Source organism: Monopterus albus, unplaced genomic scaffold (assembly GCF_001952655.1).
Source record: "Monopterus albus unplaced genomic scaffold, M_albus_1.0 scaffold56.1, whole genome shotgun sequence".
In the NCBI taxonomy this organism is placed as follows: domain Eukaryota; kingdom Metazoa; phylum Chordata; class Actinopteri; order Synbranchiformes; family Synbranchidae; genus Monopterus; species Monopterus albus.
In genome coordinates this window covers 2,041,069-2,059,599 of record NW_018127936.1, presented here as the reverse complement: position 1 = coordinate 2,059,599, position 18,531 = coordinate 2,041,069, and the positions used below count along the sequence as shown (strand labels likewise).

The following is an 18,531-nucleotide window of genomic DNA, read 5'->3' as shown; positions in this document are numbered from 1 at the left end:
AGGCATGATAGCAGGGGGACCCGAGGTGGCCGAGCGGATAGCGGAAAAATATGGCTATAGAAACATGGGACAGGTAGGTGGCATTCCGCTCCATCCAGAGTTCTCTTTGTGTTCTCTTGTTTTTGACAACTCTTAAAAGTGGGGCATGGTGGTTAGAAACAATGCGGGGTCAAACCTTGTCTGTGATTCTCTGGCTCAGTCCTCCTTTCTGTAGCTCTCAGACTAAGACAACTAGAGAGAAGCTGTAGGGAACAAAGAAACAAGACCAGGAGCAGGATGGTACAACAGGTGCGTCCTCGCTGTGTTTCCGCGGTTCATGTTCAGTTTGCGGGCTGGAGCCACAGGGAGCAGCCTCACAACCAGAGCAGTCTCATGCGCTTGGTCCTTTTGACGCACAAGTGAGACCGCTAGTGATGTTTGCTTTATGGTTTAGGAACTGAGTCCAAAAGGCCCACGGTCCAACACATACTTATGTTCCTCCTTCTCAGCGTTTTACTTGGCATACTGCGTTTTTAATTGAAAGCGTGTATATTTTCACACTACACTGAGGAAGATGGGGATTTTAGTGTTGCACTGCTCTGCTTATGTTGCACTGTATTATCCCTGTGAACATAATCATGACTGTCCATATCTAGGCCCACTGGATTAGCTGCCAGAAAACAGCACTGTTAAGTTCTGCATAGACTTGGGATGAATTCTGTTGTAGAAGTCCCCCAAATGTTGTTTTTTTTTGTATTCACTGATAGATGGGGCAAAGGTCTTCTAGGTTTCATGAGTAATGATGAATCACAGCTGCAAGACAAAATGTTGGAATAAGCTTGTCATATTTCACCAGACAAATTTAAGCCACTATCTTACTACACCAAGTATATGAGTGCAGCTACAGAGTTAAGAGCCTTTAGTATTCATTATATCTGGCACTTGAGGCCAAATGCAGGTGTTTGTGTTTAGCAGAGTCTAAAGGAAGTCCTAACCACAGATGTAAAACATACAATGATGACAAACACTGGTACGGGTCAAGGAGGGGGAATTTATCCAAGCACTTTGACATAGGTTTAACGAGAAACCCTGTGTTCTTTGTGGATAAAAGAAATGCTCCACACCAACATGGACCTCACACATGCTCCAGAGTATCATGACTAAACTATGCAGGGTAGTTCAAGCCTGCACTTGCCAGCGCTTGACGTGAAGGCGGCGTGGAACAGAGTGGGCCATTCTGACAGGTTGTTGTGGGGTAGCCTAGTCAACAGCTATTCAACCTCCCCTCCCTCATCCAGCCCGCCCACCCACTACACTCCCCAGAGAGCAGGCCTTAATGGCCTCGTTTATCCCCTCTCTTTGACGGGAACTAATGTGTAGAGTCCCTCCTCTATAGCAGCCCCCCATAGGAATTCCCATGTGGAGTGTAGTTTCCCCTCAACCCCCACCATTCTCCCTAATTTCCATCTCAATATGCAGGTTCATTGGACTTTGACACCTCATAGACAACACTTTTACTTCACTTCCTGGTTTTGGGGTCAGCTGAAAGCCGCTCCCATGGGAGCAATAACAGCACACTCTGGTTTCCTAATGTGAACTTTGACATCATAAACCCCCTCCCTCTCATATCAGTGCAGCAATGATTTATAAGGAGGAAGAAATCTACTGCTGTAGATTGCTAAGAAATGCACAAGTGTTTTTCAAATGACTGGACTATTCATAACGATTGGACAGATTGTGACATGATTTGGGGATATAACTGCTAAATGAGAAAAGGTTGTGAGGGATGCAAAGCAGTTAAAGAGAGAAAAGGTGGATGGTAGAGAAAATGTGAATCAGGGACAATATAGTCTTCTTGATGGGGGTTGAAAGAAGGAAACAGACAAAGATAACCACACACTGGGAGATAGAAGGATGAGGGAATGGATGGATGGATGAAAAGAGTTGGCATGGAGTGAGAGAGCACCTTGTTGGGGAATTCTGGGTAATCCTCTTAAGCATAGAGCCCCTTCCCAGGCTAAGACTCTGGCCCAAACTGAGTCTAAATCAGCTGACAAGGCCCCGGATGTGGATGTCAGTTCAAACTGGTGTTTTGAAGAGATGGGAGACAACATGGAGCCAGTGAGAGGGAGGATGATGTTCAGAGACTAGACATGGACTAGGACATGGCTGCATAAATAACACGTTATGAGATTTATTTGTACAGGTTGTACTGATACTGCATCAGTTTTCGATGGCATCAGGCCAGCAGGGTGTTGTTAATGGAAAGGCTGTAAGACTGCAGCATCTGCATTATGGAGAAAACAGATTTTGTAAATCCATTCACACTCCTGTACACACATGAGATTTTTATTTATTTCTCCTCTTCATCAATAACAGATTCTTGGCACATGTGCCTGATCTTGTTTTCTTGTCATGCCTGGTTTTTGTCCTGTGGTTTAATGTGGACAGAAAGCACTAATCTGAGGCACACTTCAGGCAAAACTGCTTTCCCAGTTTCCCAGTTATTCCTATTGACATGGGAAAAATCTTATCATCTGTTGGCAGTACCTGGGTCAACTCTGTGACATGGAAGTTTAAAGCATCTGGTGGAGAAAAAAAAAGTGTGAAGCAAGATAATATGAACAACAGAAGTGTGAGTTGTTTCACTTCGCTAATTTGTCACAAAAGTTCCCAGCTGCAAAAGTTTAAAAACAATTTGTGATTCACTGTGCAGGTTATTGCATCAGAGTGATAATTCTATTGAGTACATAACCCCTGTGTGTTCGTCTGATCATGTGTTGTCATAACTACAACAGTAACAAACTTAAGCCGTGTTTGTAGACTAGAGCTCAGAGTAAAAATAAGATCAAATGTGAGATGGTGTTGAACCTGTGATTTAAATATTCTGAATGTGAAAATGTCTCAGTGAAATTGGAATGAGTTGGTCATTTTTTATGCCTGTGGTAGTTTTGACCTGGACGTCAGGTTTTTAGGTTGTGTGTAGAGTTTTTTTCAGCAGCTCCTATTTGCAGACACTCCTAGAGGGAAGGGTGGCCTGCTAATGGCAGTGCAGATTAAATAGACAGTGGCAGCATGATATGTTGAGACCTGTTTACACCGTGAGAAACATCCAAAGTGGTAGCTGCCTATTGTGGGAGCACTTTTTATTAGGTAGAATGCATTATAATCTGATTACCCAAGGCCTCTGATGTGTGCAGCATGGTGAGCTAATGTTTGGGCTTTCCAGCTAGGCCTGTTGGCACTTTATTGTTTCTCATTTTATCAATCTTTAAGTTGGAGAAGGTAAGTGCATGAACATTGAGCTGAAAGCTGATCTAACCCTCTGTGTGGTGGTGAAGCTGAGCCACGGATCGGTGACACGGCACAGGAGCCTTGGCAGCCATGATAGTTTGATCATAGAGGGATTGTATGCTCTTTATCAATTATTAAAAGTAATCACCGTCCAGCAACTGGCGTCCGTCTGTGGATCCTGTGGCCTCTTCAGCAGTCTTGTCACTCAAGTCTGTTTGTGTGTGTGTGTGTGTGTGTGTGTATTTGTTTGGCTCTGTGTTTTTTTTTAATGTCTCAAGCTCAACAAAACCTTATGTGTACACTCTCTCTCTCTCTCTCTCTCTCTCCCTCTCTCTCATTTTCTATACCGCTTAGGCCCGAACGGGGTCGTGGGGCTTATGAACACTAATGAGAAAAAACAAACATTAATACAACATGAAAAAATGTCACCTTACAAGTTTAAGAAAAGGAACTTCTCTAAAAGCACTTTAATAAAGCACCTTTCAACTACTTCAGCACAGTTTACCCTCATCAGTAATGACTGCATGTGTATGAGGTGATTACAATATGTGTCTGATCTTTGCTTCAGCTGTGCAATGCAAGCGTCTAGAATATCAATCGCAAAACTGTTACTATTGATCGGTTTTAGGACATTGTCTTGTTTTTATGGTTAAACTAATGAGGAATCCCAAGGTTGTAGAAAAGTTATGTAATAAATATATACAAGTCTCTTAAGCTTCTGTACATGTGTTTTACAGATTGGGGATCTTAAAGACCACTATCACTTTTTCCATAGTCGGACCATCAAGAGGTCAACCTTGTCCAGCCATGGTCGCCATAGTTTCATCTCCATGGAGCCCAAGGTAAGCTTGTTGTACTGTTTTGTGAATTTTGGTTTAGAAACAAAGTAGTTCAGAAAACATAGTTAGTATTTTATTGAAATGATACTGGAAATTTCAACAAAATAATCTTCGCAAAAGGCCTGCATCCTAGCTTTCCTTCAGCTCTTACTTTGGTCATCAGTTGTCATGGAGACGGTCCAGTTGTCATCTCATGACCCAGCTGTACAATTAATTGTTTGTGATCTCGATTCAGACCTCTATGTGATCTCATTTTCACGTGACGATGATTGTGCCGTGTTTGAAATCCGTTACACGAAGCGAAGGGCTTCCTTTTCCTCGCTAAGCTGCATTAATAACAGGTATGTGTTGCATCACGTGATGAGCTGTTCAAAACCAATCCAACATGTAGAGAAGACAACAACAGTCAGAGGCGTACAGTGCTAGCAGAGTCTTCCAGCTCCCAGTGCTACACGATAGACTTGTACCACCACTCGAAATGTCACTACAAAACACAATATGAACACGTCCAGACATTTTGCCAAATTTGTTAATGTTTTTCAGACGGGCTTTTCTGACTAAGGTTTTCTGTTCACTATTTGTCATTGTCTTCATTGTGCATGTGTGTGTACGATACATTTGTTTATCATTTAAATTCCCAGTTTAATTAGCCTCTGACAATAAGTAGGGCAGTGGCTGACTGATATTATTTTATCTGTATGGTAGCCTACTGATGAGGTGTGACACACCAGCTGATCGTATGCTATAATCATTATTTCTTAAAAAAAAAAAAATGTGTTCCTGACATTTCACATTGTACTGATCACAGTCCTGATAGACGAGATGTGATAAATGAGCCATATTGGGCCACTTTTCCTTTTCACAAATCCGGCAACTTACAGTCTCAAAGATTTGCACAAAACACTGCGCTATTTTTTGCTAGCCTGAACTTATGTCATGCTCATTTTGAAGTGGTCACTCATCACTGGCCAGTGGGTGTAACTAAAGACAGAATCTTATCAAAATGTATAATGGTTGTAACATGTGGTTTTATTTATTTTGTAGCCCATCATTTTCTTCGTGAAGTATGTTATATATCCAGCCGAGATGGTCACCTGAACAGCTTCTTTTTTTTGTTGTTGTTTTTGGGTGAACTGTCCCTTTAAACATGAGTTTTGACTTGAGGTAAACCCTACTCTTGTCTTGTCAATGCTCCTCTCATCACTGCATGAGGTCAGCAAACCTTGACTGCATTATTTATGAAGCCTGAACCCCACAGCACTCTGAACTTCATCTAAGTCAGCAGGATTGGGGAGGGGGGGTGGTCAATATAGGCACAAGACTTTCATTAGTTCTGTTTAGATTTATGTGGGTAGAGTGCTAACATCAGTAGTTTCTGATGGGTTTTAAGGATAAATTTGGGGAAATGTCTCATTTGTGACATCCTAATGCATTTTGTCATACTTGTATCTGACACACACACTTTACTTGTTGATGTCGTCCTCTTTCACAAGGGTCTTAGAGGTTCCTGGGAAAACGAGATGAGACTCTGCAGATCCATAACATTCAAACATAAAGTATCCAGTTTATATTAACCCTGAAAAATAGGCTTTTTGAGAATGAGGGTTTTCATCTGTGCATTAATGACTGTGTGTTTGTGCTTTGAACAGTGGATTGAAGTGCATGCGAGTTTGTTTGTATCTGTGCATGCACATGAATGCATGCTGACTGCTGAGGAATGCTAATGATGCATCAGCGTGATTATATAAAGGAGGAAGAAAACAGAAAAACGGTGGGTGCCTGTTACCTTCTGTTATCTACTCATCTTGTCGTCTCTCGCATTGTTTTTCTATTTTCTTTCCTTTCTCAACTTTTTTTTGTTCCACTCAGCTTGTTTTGTCCACTTGCTGTCCTTTACCTATCATCCCTTTTCTTTCCTCTTCCTCAGACTCCCTCGCCTACCTCCCTTTCTCACTGTTGCTTTCATTGTACTTGTCTCCCCCGTCGGCCTTGGGTTCTCTTGCTCTCTTGGGCCTGACAGTGTGCCATGGAGGTGGAAGGTTTGTTCCTTGTGCCAGCTGGCTGAGACACTTTTAGAAGACTAAATTTGAGAGGAGAGGTTAAAAGAGAAAACATGGAAAACAAGCTCTTACAATAGCAGGAGAGTGAGGAGGAGCTGCAGAGAGAAGGAAAGAGGAGACAGATGGATTAGAGAAACCAAATAAAGGAAAAGCAGAGTGGAGAGCAATGAAACTGTCAGTGTTTTCCCCAGAGTTGCTGTCCTGTCCATCAGTGTAATCTTTGGGGCCTGTCTGTGGGTATGGAACCAACATGGTGGCTAGTTTGGCATCCTGCTAATGATGTTTTGTAATAATGACAGCCATACGTGTTTGTGTGCGTCACATGGGTGTAGCGGTGCCATGAAAGGCACACCCTGCCATCCACAGCACTCACTGGTACATGTTTCTATGGTGATGCAGCACAGCACAGATTACCACTTTATGGCATCCGCCAAACTGCGGTGTCACTTGCTTCTTCGGTCAAAGACCTCACATTTTTCTAGGCTGGTGAACGACTCTGTCAAGGCCACCGGCCTGGAGGCGGTGTGTGTCTTCATCTTGATAACTGCACGTCTCTAACCATTCTGTTTGACAAGATTTTTGTCCATTTATTTATTTTTTTGTCAGCATTTCTTTTCAGATTGTGATAGTATAATGTTGTCTCAAATTTTATTTTTAAATAAACTGTCTTTACATTTCATCAAGAAGAAATTAGGGGTTTGTTTGTACACTTTAGGTGTTGTTTCACATCTTCAATGTACAATCAAAGTTCTGTATGTTTTAAGCAGCACTCAGCTTGCACCTTGCTCAGCTGTACTCATGTGCACCCATGACTCATTCATACTGGGAGTTCCAAGAGAGTTTGGATGGTTGGGATGGCCCCAGATTTTTTTTTTTTTTTTTTTTTGCAGCTCTGCTCTGTTATTAGTTTTTGGTGTGAAATCAGTTCAAGTATACTCAGTCTACTTTGTTTCCAGCTATTTCAAGTTGACTGTAAACAACAATTAGAATACTGCAGTGGCTGTTTCTCCTTTTATAATGTCCTTTTGAAGACTGTGCGAGGATTAGTAGAAAGAAACAACTGCTGAGCGCCTCCACGGCATTGTGGTGTTTCCAGTGATTTCACTTAGCAAGACTCTGGTTCACTTGTAGTCATTTACCCAGATGTGCCGAAAAACCGAGTCAGGTGTGGTCTGCAGCTGAATTCTCGCCGGGATATTCTGCAATGCAGCGATGACAAAATGAGATTTCAGTGTTTTGTCATACTTGTATGTTGCAGACTTCTGGGAGTCCTGCCACGTAAGGAAAATACTTGCCACATACTAACACCACTTGAGTCGGCTCAAATGAGCTCAAATCCAATTAGTAATTGGTTAAAACTGTTGCAGTGTGCTCAGAATTGATCTGCAATGAGTCACAAGTTTTTTGTTTTTTTTTTTGTTTTTGTTTTTTTAATCACCCAGCTGCATTTAGAGTTCACTGTATTCATGAACATGCATCGAAGACAAGGACACTCATGGGACCTTGGGGGCAATTTACACATGCATCATATGCACATAGTCTCAGGTACTGATTTCCATAAGGCCAGGGTGTTTGTGTGACATTCTGCTCTATTTTTGCCTTACATTTGTCTAAAAGATGAAACATTAGGAAGTGACACCTTGACACGAGCACCTATGGCTGACCAGCACAGCACCACGGGGCTCAAGCTGTAAAAAGTTACTGTGTGCTGTGTTTGGGCTGAGGCTCTGAATTGCACTTAGTAGAAGAACATGCTTCTCATATCAGTCTGAAGGTTGTTCTGGGTGTTAGTCTTGGACCTTTTTTCTTTTTTTTAACTTGCAGCTCTCCGTTATTTTGCCTGCAACTCAAACAGCGTCTCAAAAACCAGCAGTGAAAGTGGATCAATTTGTTCCCATTTGTTCTATTGAAGTGAACTCTTCCCCAGTTTCCCCTGGTTACTGACCCAGCCAGCAAGAGCCACCTGCAAACCCTTACACAGAACGAATGAGAGAGAGAGAGAGAGAGAGCAAGAAAGAGTGGGAGGGAGGAAGGGGTTTGGAGTGGGAATGAGAGAAAGACAGGCAATCTTAGGGAGAAACTGGCATCTGCAGAGAAGAAGACCTACAAAGCAATGGAGAAGAGATGGCGAGGAAGAAGCAGATGAGGGAGAGAGATGAGATGAGTAGAAGAACGAGAGAGGGAAAGGAGTTGGACTATGACAGAGAAAACAAAGGAGGGTGACGGAGATTTACAGGTGATTCCAGGTCATTCCTCTGCTCCACCAAACATGGAACAGATCCAATCATCATGCCTCACTCTGCCAGCAAACTGCTGGCAGACATGGGCAATAATAGAGGGCAATATTGTCTTGTCTACAAGTAGATAGGCATTAGCAAATGTGACACAAATGATGAGGAGAACTGCCAGCTGCTACCAGTGAGTGATATTTACTGGGGACAACAAAGGATGGTATTGCCCGTGATTTAGAAAACACCATCAATCTGCCTCAGGTCATCCTGGAAATACAGGACTAAAAATAAGTCCAAGTAAAGAAATGCAAAGCCACCTTCAGCAGCAGCAGTATGAATATAAGTAAGGAACGACTTTAAAAGCAAAGTGAATTATTACTTTAGACTAATAGTAGAAGAGATTATACATTTAACACCAATGGACATGGAATGAGAAAACATGCATTTGACATTTTATCCACTGTTTTATTAGTGGATACACTTCTTACCCGTACAGTGTTTCCTCAGTGATCATTAGACTATGGTGGAACACAGCTGTTGTTGGAAAAAAAAAAAAAACAGTGGAAGTAGACTATTGGCCCTTCTGAGAGTAAAGTTAGAGTTGTTTAGATATTGTGATGTTAATGTCAGCATGCCCCACATTCCCACTGAAACCTCTGGACTTGTTTAGTTTTCCTCTGACTTTGTGCTGATACTGGTGGTGTCGGTCACACTTACAGCAGCTTCAGTAGTTTTCTTTTGGCTCCTGTTACGCTTCTTAAATGGAAAATGTGCAGAGGTGTGTGAAAATGATGACCCTGATGATCATCAGTAGTAGATGTAGAGTTACTGAATTCATTTTAACCTACATTAGATATAGACTAACAGGTTTAATATCCAGCTTTTACATCTGTGTTCTTCTATATAATGAAATTCAGAATAGTTGTTAGCCTGCCAAGTTTTGAGGGCAGTCAGATGAAAACATTTTTTTGTTTTTTTTGTTTGAACAGTTCATTTTTCAAGCAGCGTCGCTAAAGCTAAGGAAAGTCAGACAGTGTCCATACCAAAAAGTGCAGAAAGTACTGTTGAAGATAAAACAATGCATTAGTGTTTATGCCCCTTTTTTACTCACTAGGATGTGAAGTATATGGCAAAGGCTCTTTGGCAGTAAGATTCTTTGATTTATATTTTTGTTCATTTGGCCAATTCAGCAAAATGTAATGATTGTGTTTCCATTTTTTAACAACAATGGTCTGTGGCACAGACAAATGAGCTGATCCAAAGGGGTGGGACAGTATATCACAATACAAAAACATCACAAAATGTATTGCTTTGTCTAGCAATATATGTCGTGTGGGTTCTATACATGAGTGACTTCATATTTTGTGTAAATAAGAACAGAATGCAAGTCAGTATATCTAGTTGTTCTTTACATAATCAAACCAGTGCTAGAAAAGGGGAGAAATGAAGTCCAAGTATTCTACAGCTAGTCGTACATTGTTGTCATTTAATTTTTAATAGTATCGTGATCAAATCAAATTGTACACACCATATTGTGCATTGAATTGTTTAGAGAAAAACTGGGTGTCTCGTCCCCGCTGATCCAAATTGGAGACTGACGCATATTAAATGTGAGTAGAGGCAGTTCATTTTTGGTTATAGACTCCCTACGGGGATTGTTGAAAAGACTATTAATATACAAAATGACCAACCTTAACCTTTAAGTCTTGTCAGAGACATTTGAGATGAACCTCACAGTACTTGGGTTCTACCTTTAGCAGAATCATTTCTTCTTTTGCTAATGTATGCAAATTGTAATGATACACCAGTGGTTTGTGCAGCTACACTCGCCCACAGTTCCTGATGACGGTGTGTTTTTGAGGCTAATGGCGTGTGTAAGCGGTTGTTTTGAAGCCGATGGTCCTGACAGAACTTGGAGTGAAATGAGCCGCGACCTTATCAGATAGAAAAGCATCAGGTTGAAACATAATATCTCATTGTTTTGTTTTTTTAAACTCTTTCTGCCTCACTTTGCCGTATCTCATATCTGTCTGTTTTGAACAGGACGTCTACGCACTCGAGTCAACTACAGAACTCTTTTTTTTCTTTCCCCACCCTCTGTCACAATCTATAACAAGCCACATACTTAAGTTACTGAATCAATGCTATTTATGAAATCAATGATCCTCCCTTCACTTTGTCTCTTGGTCTATCTAGCTGTGTTTTCACTTCCCTCCATTTCCAGCTCAGTCTTTTTTTTTTTTTTATTGACTCTCCTGGGACTTGTTCTCTTCATCACCTCTTCTCTCATCTTATCTCGTCGCCTCGCTCTCCAACTCTCCAGAGAGCCTGGAAGATTGTTTCAGTGCATGAGACCGGATAATCACTCTGCAGTCATTATGCCAGCTATTCTCTTCTTCTCGTCTCTTTCTGCCGGAGCTGTATTGATGTGTAGAAATGCTTCATCTTTGCAGTTGGACATTGTTCAGTAAAGCCTCAGATTTCTGGGACTGGCAAACTGAGCAACAGAACAAAAATTGAAATTTATTCTACTGATTATCTGTTACAAGTGGAGTTTCTTTGTGCACATCATGCGCTTTAGGTTTACAGTAGATGCTGTGGTGATCATCTCAGTGGTGCACTTTAAAAAGCAGTAGCTCCACCACAGTTCATCTGAACATGAACACTTCCTAAAGTTAATGAATAAACCCCTAATATAGCCTGTGTAACCTGTCACTCAATCATGTCTGTGTGCAAACTTTAGTTTAAAGAATTACAACGGCGTGTTCATCTCATGCATTCTCTATGTATTGTGCCATCTTGTCCCTGCTAACATTTTGGTTTTTGTACAGTCACTGCTGGTACACGTAAGCTTTTCGTGGAATCTTTTAGAGAGATGAAGTCTGCAGGACTTCAGCTAGACTAAACACATTTCACAGTTTAAAAAAAAAACAGCTGAGCAAGGCCAAGCAAGTGGGTCCAGTCGTCCTGTTCAGATCCAACAATGCCGATTATGAAATTGGGAAAATTCCGTCTGAAAGTGGAGCAAGATTCCTGCCAAGGAATCCCTTGTGCCTTGAAGAGAGCCCATAACATTTGAGAGATTGATGTTACCTGAGAGGCATTTATGCTTTTTTTGTGTGTGTGTGTGTGTGTGTGTGTGTGTGTGTGTTAGTCTGACCAGTTTGCGGACAAGGAAAAGTGAACTTATGGAGAGAAAGGAAATTAGTCCAGAGAAAAATGCATTGGATTAAATTGACATACACTGTAATGTAATTTTTAGATTGTTAAAAGGATGCCTTATAGTAATAACATAATATATCAATGTCCTGGGGATGCTTCCTAAACGTATGTGTCCAGATTTACTTTGTTCTGTAATTTCTTTAGCTGGCTTTTTTTTTTATTTGGTAGTCTTCAAACATTTACCTTTTGCCAGATACATGTGAAGACCACATGTAAAACATTGTTCTAGTAAGGCAAAGAGGAAACATAGCTACTAGGGTTTCCGTTTTTTTAGGCGAAGATGCAGCACCGTATCTTTTCTAAAGGAATACCTTGAACACATTATTTGACAGGAATTCCCACCTGTTGACTGATGGTGCCTCCTGTGAAGTAATTCGACTACTGTGTGTTATTATTTGATGCCTGCTCAGCTTCTTCTATCTGTCTGTGTTTGTGTGCTCCAGGTGGAGTGGATACAGCAGCAGGTGGTGAAGAGGAGGATCAAGAGGGATTACAAACCATCCCCACCCCTTGCTCTATCAAGCTCCGCCCACAGCAGTCTGGCCCAGAGCAACGTATTCTATAATGACGCCAAGTGGAGCAGTATGTGGTACATTGTGAGTACACTGTATAATCACACCGGACGCCCGCTCTATGTTTACGGCACCAAGACAGGTGGAGCCCATACAGTTTAGTTGAGTCTGTGCTGTGCTCTGCAGTTCAGAGGGTTGCATGCTGCTTATGTTTATGCAGTCTGTGGGTCTAAGGTCAGCTGAGGTCACAGCACAGTCCTGATTACTGCATGGTCAGCAGAGCTGAGGGATTTGTGTGTTGTACTGAGAAGAAGAGCCACAGTGATGAAATTTGTCTCTTTCCTCAGTTTGCAAAGATACAGTTAAAAGTCAGCGTACGACGTTCTGTGTTTCTTACAGGAATGTCCTCACAAGTAGAAATATACACGCCTGTGTTCCCGCATTTCAAAATCACTTCTCGTCGATCGGCATTGTGCACACAGTCTCACAAACACTTGCATACGTAGTGCTTTTATATTCACACCACAGAGATTTGTGGGCTTATCACAAGTGTTTGCATACACCTTCGGATCATTGCTCTTATAGTTATGTATTTGTGTGTGTGTGTGTGTGTGTGTGTGTGTGTGTGGTTGAGTGCCCTTAGCTCTGTCAATTGTTAACTCAGTACAGATAACTCCTAATACTTTGACCAGAGTTTATAAAACATATTTTTCCAGGTTTAGCACAAGAGTCCAAACTTCCTGTGCTTGTTTTCAGGTTTAAATAGAAAAATGTTTCCTACAGTCATTTCTAACCAAGCTTCCTGATCTAGTCAATGCTTAGAACATTTCGTTTTGTCCAGATGTATATTTTTTATGCATATTTCAAATTAGTAAAGAGACTTATTCAAGAGATTTGCCCTTAATTGATTCATGCCAAAGATGTTACATTAATTTGTATCAATGATTTGCATTTTCATCCTGGAATTACATTGATGTTGATTACAAATTGTCACACTTGATAAGGATGTTTGTGACTTGTGGGAGGTCAAAGTTGTACCCCAGTGCATAATGACCTGAGGGCAGGGTAACAAGGACGCGGTGTCCAACTTTTCCTGTCTCTGATTTGATCTAATTTTGGGAGTTTTTTTCCATGCTGCTTGGTAGTTTCATGTATTCAACAATTTATCATTTTTCAACATGAGTTATTTATTTAAATAGTTAAATTAGTCATAATGTCTTGAGCTTGAAGTTTTTTTCCTCTCCAATTATATCTTTGTTGTGGTTGAGTCAGGCTGTGTGACTTTAACTTGGACTTAATTAAGATTGTGCCTTTTTATGACATTATAATGCTCATGCAAGTTTATTGGGACAGGACCTCACTCATCATGGACTCTTATGCAAACCTGTGTGTTTTCCTTCTCATCCTCTCTCTCTCATTCTGTTCTCTCCTCTCACACCCGCTTCCATCTGTCCAGCACTGTAACGATGACGTCCATAACTGCCAGTCGGACATGAACATCATGGGGGCGTGGAAGAGAGGCTACACAGGTAAAGACGTGGTGGTGACCATACTAGATGACGGCATCGAGCGGAACCACCCAGACCTTTTTCAGAACTACGTGAGTTTGTATGTATGCGTGTGTAGGGCAGCTATGAGTGGCTGTGTGCGTGTTGAGTGTCGGAGTGTTAATAAACCAGTAAGTGAAATGAAAGTGTTAATCTTTGTATACTGTGTGTTGGGTATAAGAATTTATATGTAACCTTTTGGAGTAAGTGATCGTCTGTGCATTTGTGTGTGCGGCTGTTGGTGTGTGATTAATGACTAACAAGTTGTAGGCTGTAAGTAGAAGTTAATTTTCCTTTAGGCATGTAACTTAGAGAAAGATAGGTTACAGAAATCAAATAATCAACTACATTGCACTAGTGGTTGTAGTCTGGATCAGATAATCATAGAATGCATTTCAAAGGGAAGCTTTCTCACACCTGTGGATGTGCAGCTGTGCTGTGAACATATTTATTTGGCCATGGTTGTGCATGTTGAGCTGTCTACCTGAAAGGTCAGATAGTTGAGTAACTTCTCAGCCTCAGGCAGCTGTGCAGCTGAAATGATTTGCTCCCTGTTTGACAGTGCCTGCGCTGCTGTTATTAGCTGCTCTTAATGCCTGGATTTGTTGATGCCAAAGGGTGGGAGCGACACGGCAGATTGAGTTAGCTCTGATTGCATTCGATTTACAAAAGTTTTGTGAGCGATGTTAATGTGAACTGTGCGACTGGGTTAGAGAAGCTTCTACAAGTCTGTTAATACTCGCTCCCACATACACCAGGGGTGTTGGATCTAATGAATTCACCTGTTTATGTAACCTTTTCTCACCCCCTGTTCATTGATCACCATGGCAACTGTCATTTTGGTGTTTGGCGTTCTTGTTGTGACCTCCGTGTCTCCTCCAGGACCCTCAAGCCAGCTTTGATGTCAACGGCAATGATATGGATCCCATGCCTCGATATGATGCAACAAACGAGAACAAGTAAGAAAAGAAAAATGTATTTCAGAACTAGTAAGAGAAAGAAATGTAATTGTAATGGGTGACATGTGGCTTTATTGTGTTGGTTTCACAGTCGCCCAAATGCTTTTCTGTGTGTCAGTGACTTTTATAGTTTTATTTATTTATTTTTACTAGAACCTCTGTGTGTTTGTATTTGCTAAGTCCCGACCTTGTAGTGTGTGTGTGATGAGTTATGTTACTGTACTTGATTATACATTTGTGGGTGGGTTGTGGTTTTTCTGTTTGGGAGAGAGAGTGTATGTGTGTGTGTGTGTGTGTGATGTATGTGGGTTGGCCTGCAGCAGCCTTGGCACCGGCTCGGTCCCTCCTGGTAAAGCATTGTCTTAAAGAGACATGAAGTCTACAGATGCAGCTTAATGAGCTGGGTTTCTTTTAATGCTCAATTCATACATGATAAGACATAATATGTGTGGACAGGAATCTGGTTTGCTTTCTTTGCCTTTCTCATATTAGTTTTTACACCAAATTCTTTTATGGGATCCCATGTCTCTCATGCGAGCCGAATACATGTGGACGGTTTTTGTGAGGTTGCCTGAAAAGCAAGGAGCGTGTTAGATATCTGAGGAATGGTACTAATTTTAGCTCCATCTGGCAAAGTGTAAACTGTTGTTGATCTATAAATTGTATAGTAACAAGAATAATGAAATGTTTTTGGATTTTAATCTCTTGTTGTCTATCTGTATGGGTTTAACAGCTGTTCTTTGGATCTAAGCAGGTAGAAAAAAGTAAGTACGTTCTGACTGCATCTTTCATACAGCCCTCTGTAATAACACATTTGGATACAGCAGCATCTGTTTTACCAGTGAAGGTCATTGTGTCTGCTGATTCTTAAATATTTTCCACAAGGACAATATGACAAATAAATGGAAAATGCTGTTATGATTGCGTTAGATGTCCTTATTTGAAAAAAGAAGAAGTGGTCACAGAATCAAAGAACAGTTGTTGTAAGCATGATTCACAAAGAACCAACAAATACGAGGTTTTACTTTGCTTGTTGAAGAGCGGGCAAAACAGCTGTTAATAAATAAATAAATAAATGAATAAATGAGGTGGTACCACAAGAGCCTTGTGAGTTTATCTGAGGGCAAGTCTGGAATCTTCCTCAAAGTTAAAAAGTATCTGTTTATGCATTTGAATAATTACTGTGTGCAAGTGGGTCTTGTTCCAACTTATCCATTGCACAAATGTTATATGGTTTTGGTTGAAACACAGATTTGCAAGTGACTGTGACACAGATGTGTAGAAAATGGAAAAATACGGGCAAACACAAAGACTGGAAAGACGGCCACGCAGGCCATTTTATGGATTAGTGGAGTGAAGTGAACCGACCTCGACTGTTTAAGTGTTTCAAAAGAGGGAACCAGCAGCTTGGCTCATTAACTGTGATAAAAGGGACCTATTGTGGATTTTCAGCCATTTAATGTTTTACTTTTACCCACAGGGTTTCATTTGTGTTTGTTTTTCTGTCAGGGTGTAAAGTATGCCCAATTAGGTCGAAGGTTTCCATATAAAGAGCTGAATTCCATATAAATTTATCCAAAATATATATCTTTATGTTTTCAATGTAATATAAATATATATATGTATATGTGTGTGTGTATGTGTGTGCCTGCAAATGTACTCTGAGACCTGTGAACTGAGAACTGCTAAAACCCTGTAAGAGTCAATTATCACAAGTGAGCAGTGGTGTTATTGACTTGGTGTAAAAGTGTCATTACGGTAAATACGCAAATCCATTTTCTTACTTAGAATAGATGAAAAGATGTCTGGCAAATAGTGGTTTATGTTGAGGACGTTACTGTGCTTTTGTTTTGTTTTGCCCCAGTGTAGAGCGTGAAAATCTGGTTGCTGTTGAGTAAAAGTTATTTGTATGTGTGATGCTGCTGCCATGCATGGGTGTTCTGCTTCCCCTAAGTGATGCCCTAGTGCTTTTTACCTTTGATTATATTGCTAAATAAATATTAGACCAAGGAAAATCCATTTCACAGTAACCTGGGGATTTGAGTTTTTAGTGCTTCCCTGGACTTTAAACGTTCCCCATGTCATCCCCAGGGTTTTCCACAGGGCATCGTTCAGAGCTGTTTTCAGGGGTGTTGTAATGCAGGTGTTTTCTGCAGGAGGTGTATGCGAGTGTGTTAATGCTGATCCACAAAGCAGTGTTATTGAGCAGGCCACGGACACGAGTGTACTTGCCTTTGTTTACGTTGGCCGCTGTCCTGGGCCGATTGTCACCACTACAGTTACTGGTGGAATGTTACCTTGGTGTGTGTGTGTGTGTGTGTGTGTGTGTGTGTGTGTGTTTAGTTGTTCGAGTGTCATGAGTAGTCTGACTTATCACTGATGTTGGCCATTCATTCGATATGTTTCTGTTTGTGTCTGTGTGCACTTGGGAAGCACAATACGTGCTGCACTCAGAAAATCTGTCAAAGTCCAAACTGTGCGTCAGTGTGTGCTTGTACTTCTAGGAACCCTACACATATTTGTCATTACAAATGTATGACTGCCTCATCTTCTGTTCTCTGTCAGGCCTATGAAGAAAAAGAATGAGAATCTGAATCTTTATTGACAAGTCAAGGGAGTTTTTCCTCCCCACTGTCGCCAAGTGCTTGCTCAAGGGGGATTTGTTGGGTTTTCCCCTATGTAATAATATTGATAACCGTAAGGTCTAGACATTACTTTGTAAAGTGTCCTGAGATGACTTTTGTTGTGATTTGGCACTATTCAAATAAAATTTGATTTGATTTTAAGTACTGTATGTTAAAACGCAAAGAATTTCTTCCTGCTCAGTGGCCCGCAGTGTGCATTAAAATAAAATGGAATAAAAACAGAATAGGTAAAGTCAAGAGACAAAAACAATAATCTATTGATAAATATACAGTATGTACATATATACAATAAAAAGAGCTATTAGATATGTACAGTGATTATATTTATATGTTAATGCACTGAGGTTTTTGCTGTGTCTTGTTAGAAATATAAACATGGGTTAACTGTTCATCAGTGTGACGGCCCGGGGGAGGAAACTCTCCTTGTCTCTAGTTGTTTTGTACAGTGACTTGTAACGCCGTCCAGAGGGGATTAGTTCAAACTGTTTGTGTCCAGGGTGTGAGGGGTCTGCAGAAATCTTCTCTGCCCTCCTTTTGAGGTATGCAGGTCCTCCATGGAGGGCAGGCTGGCGTCTGTTCCTGTCCTGTTTGATTGCTGAGCCAACCCAGACAGTAATGGAAGAACAGAGAACAGACTAGATGACTCCTTTGTAGAACTGTCAGCAGCTCCTGAGGCAGGGTGAATGTCCTCTGCTGTGCCTTCTTGGTGATGGTGTTGATGTTGGACGTCCACTGCAGGTCATGGGAGTTTGTGGAGCGCAGAATCGTGTAGGTCTCCACTGCTGATACAATGCTCCTGAATGTGGTGAGGAGGGTGAGGTGGGGGGCCTCCTCCTGAAATCCACTGTCATCTCCAGACTCCTCATGGTCTCGGATGGAACCCGAGACAGGCTGAGACCATTTTGTTTGGGATTGCTTCAACAGGAATGTACACATTTATCTGTGAAAATGTGTGCTGCTTTGCACTTCCAAAGCTGTGCATTCCTCTGGTCGTTTGTGTGTGTTCCACTGCTTGTGTACATTAGCTTGTTTTTACCTTGTCCATGGCATCTTCTCACCCAGGTACATGGTGTGTTTAAACTTGTGTAATAAGGTGGTATTTCCCGCTCTTTCCTCAGACATGGGACACGGTGTGCAGGTGAAGTTGCAGCAGCTGCAAACAATTCCCATTGCATTGTGGGAATTGCCTACAATGCCAGAATAGGGGGTGAGTAATGTTAGTGTTTATCTGTGTCTGACAGGT

General features: G+C 41.3%; 1 protein-coding gene across 2 annotated transcripts in view; it reads left to right on the top strand.

The window, feature by feature from the left end:
* The first annotated feature begins 6 nt into the window (after window positions 1–6).
* The window catches only part of pcsk5b (proprotein convertase subtilisin/kexin type 5b), a 51,846-nt gene continuing 33,321 nt past the window's right edge, over window positions 7–18,531 (top strand). For both annotated transcript variants that reach the window (XM_020602455.1, XM_020602454.1), the window contains exons 1-6: window positions 7–73; window positions 4,011–4,115; window positions 12,069–12,221; window positions 13,594–13,737; window positions 14,567–14,643; window positions 18,407–18,495. In XM_020602455.1, coding sequence (XP_020458111.1) covers window positions 65–73; window positions 4,011–4,115; window positions 12,069–12,221; window positions 13,594–13,737; window positions 14,567–14,643; window positions 18,407–18,495 — 577 coding nt within the window. In that variant the 5' untranslated portion in view covers window positions 7–64. The remainder of the gene's footprint in view (window positions 74–4,010; window positions 4,116–12,068; window positions 12,222–13,593; window positions 13,738–14,566; window positions 14,644–18,406; window positions 18,496–18,531) is intronic.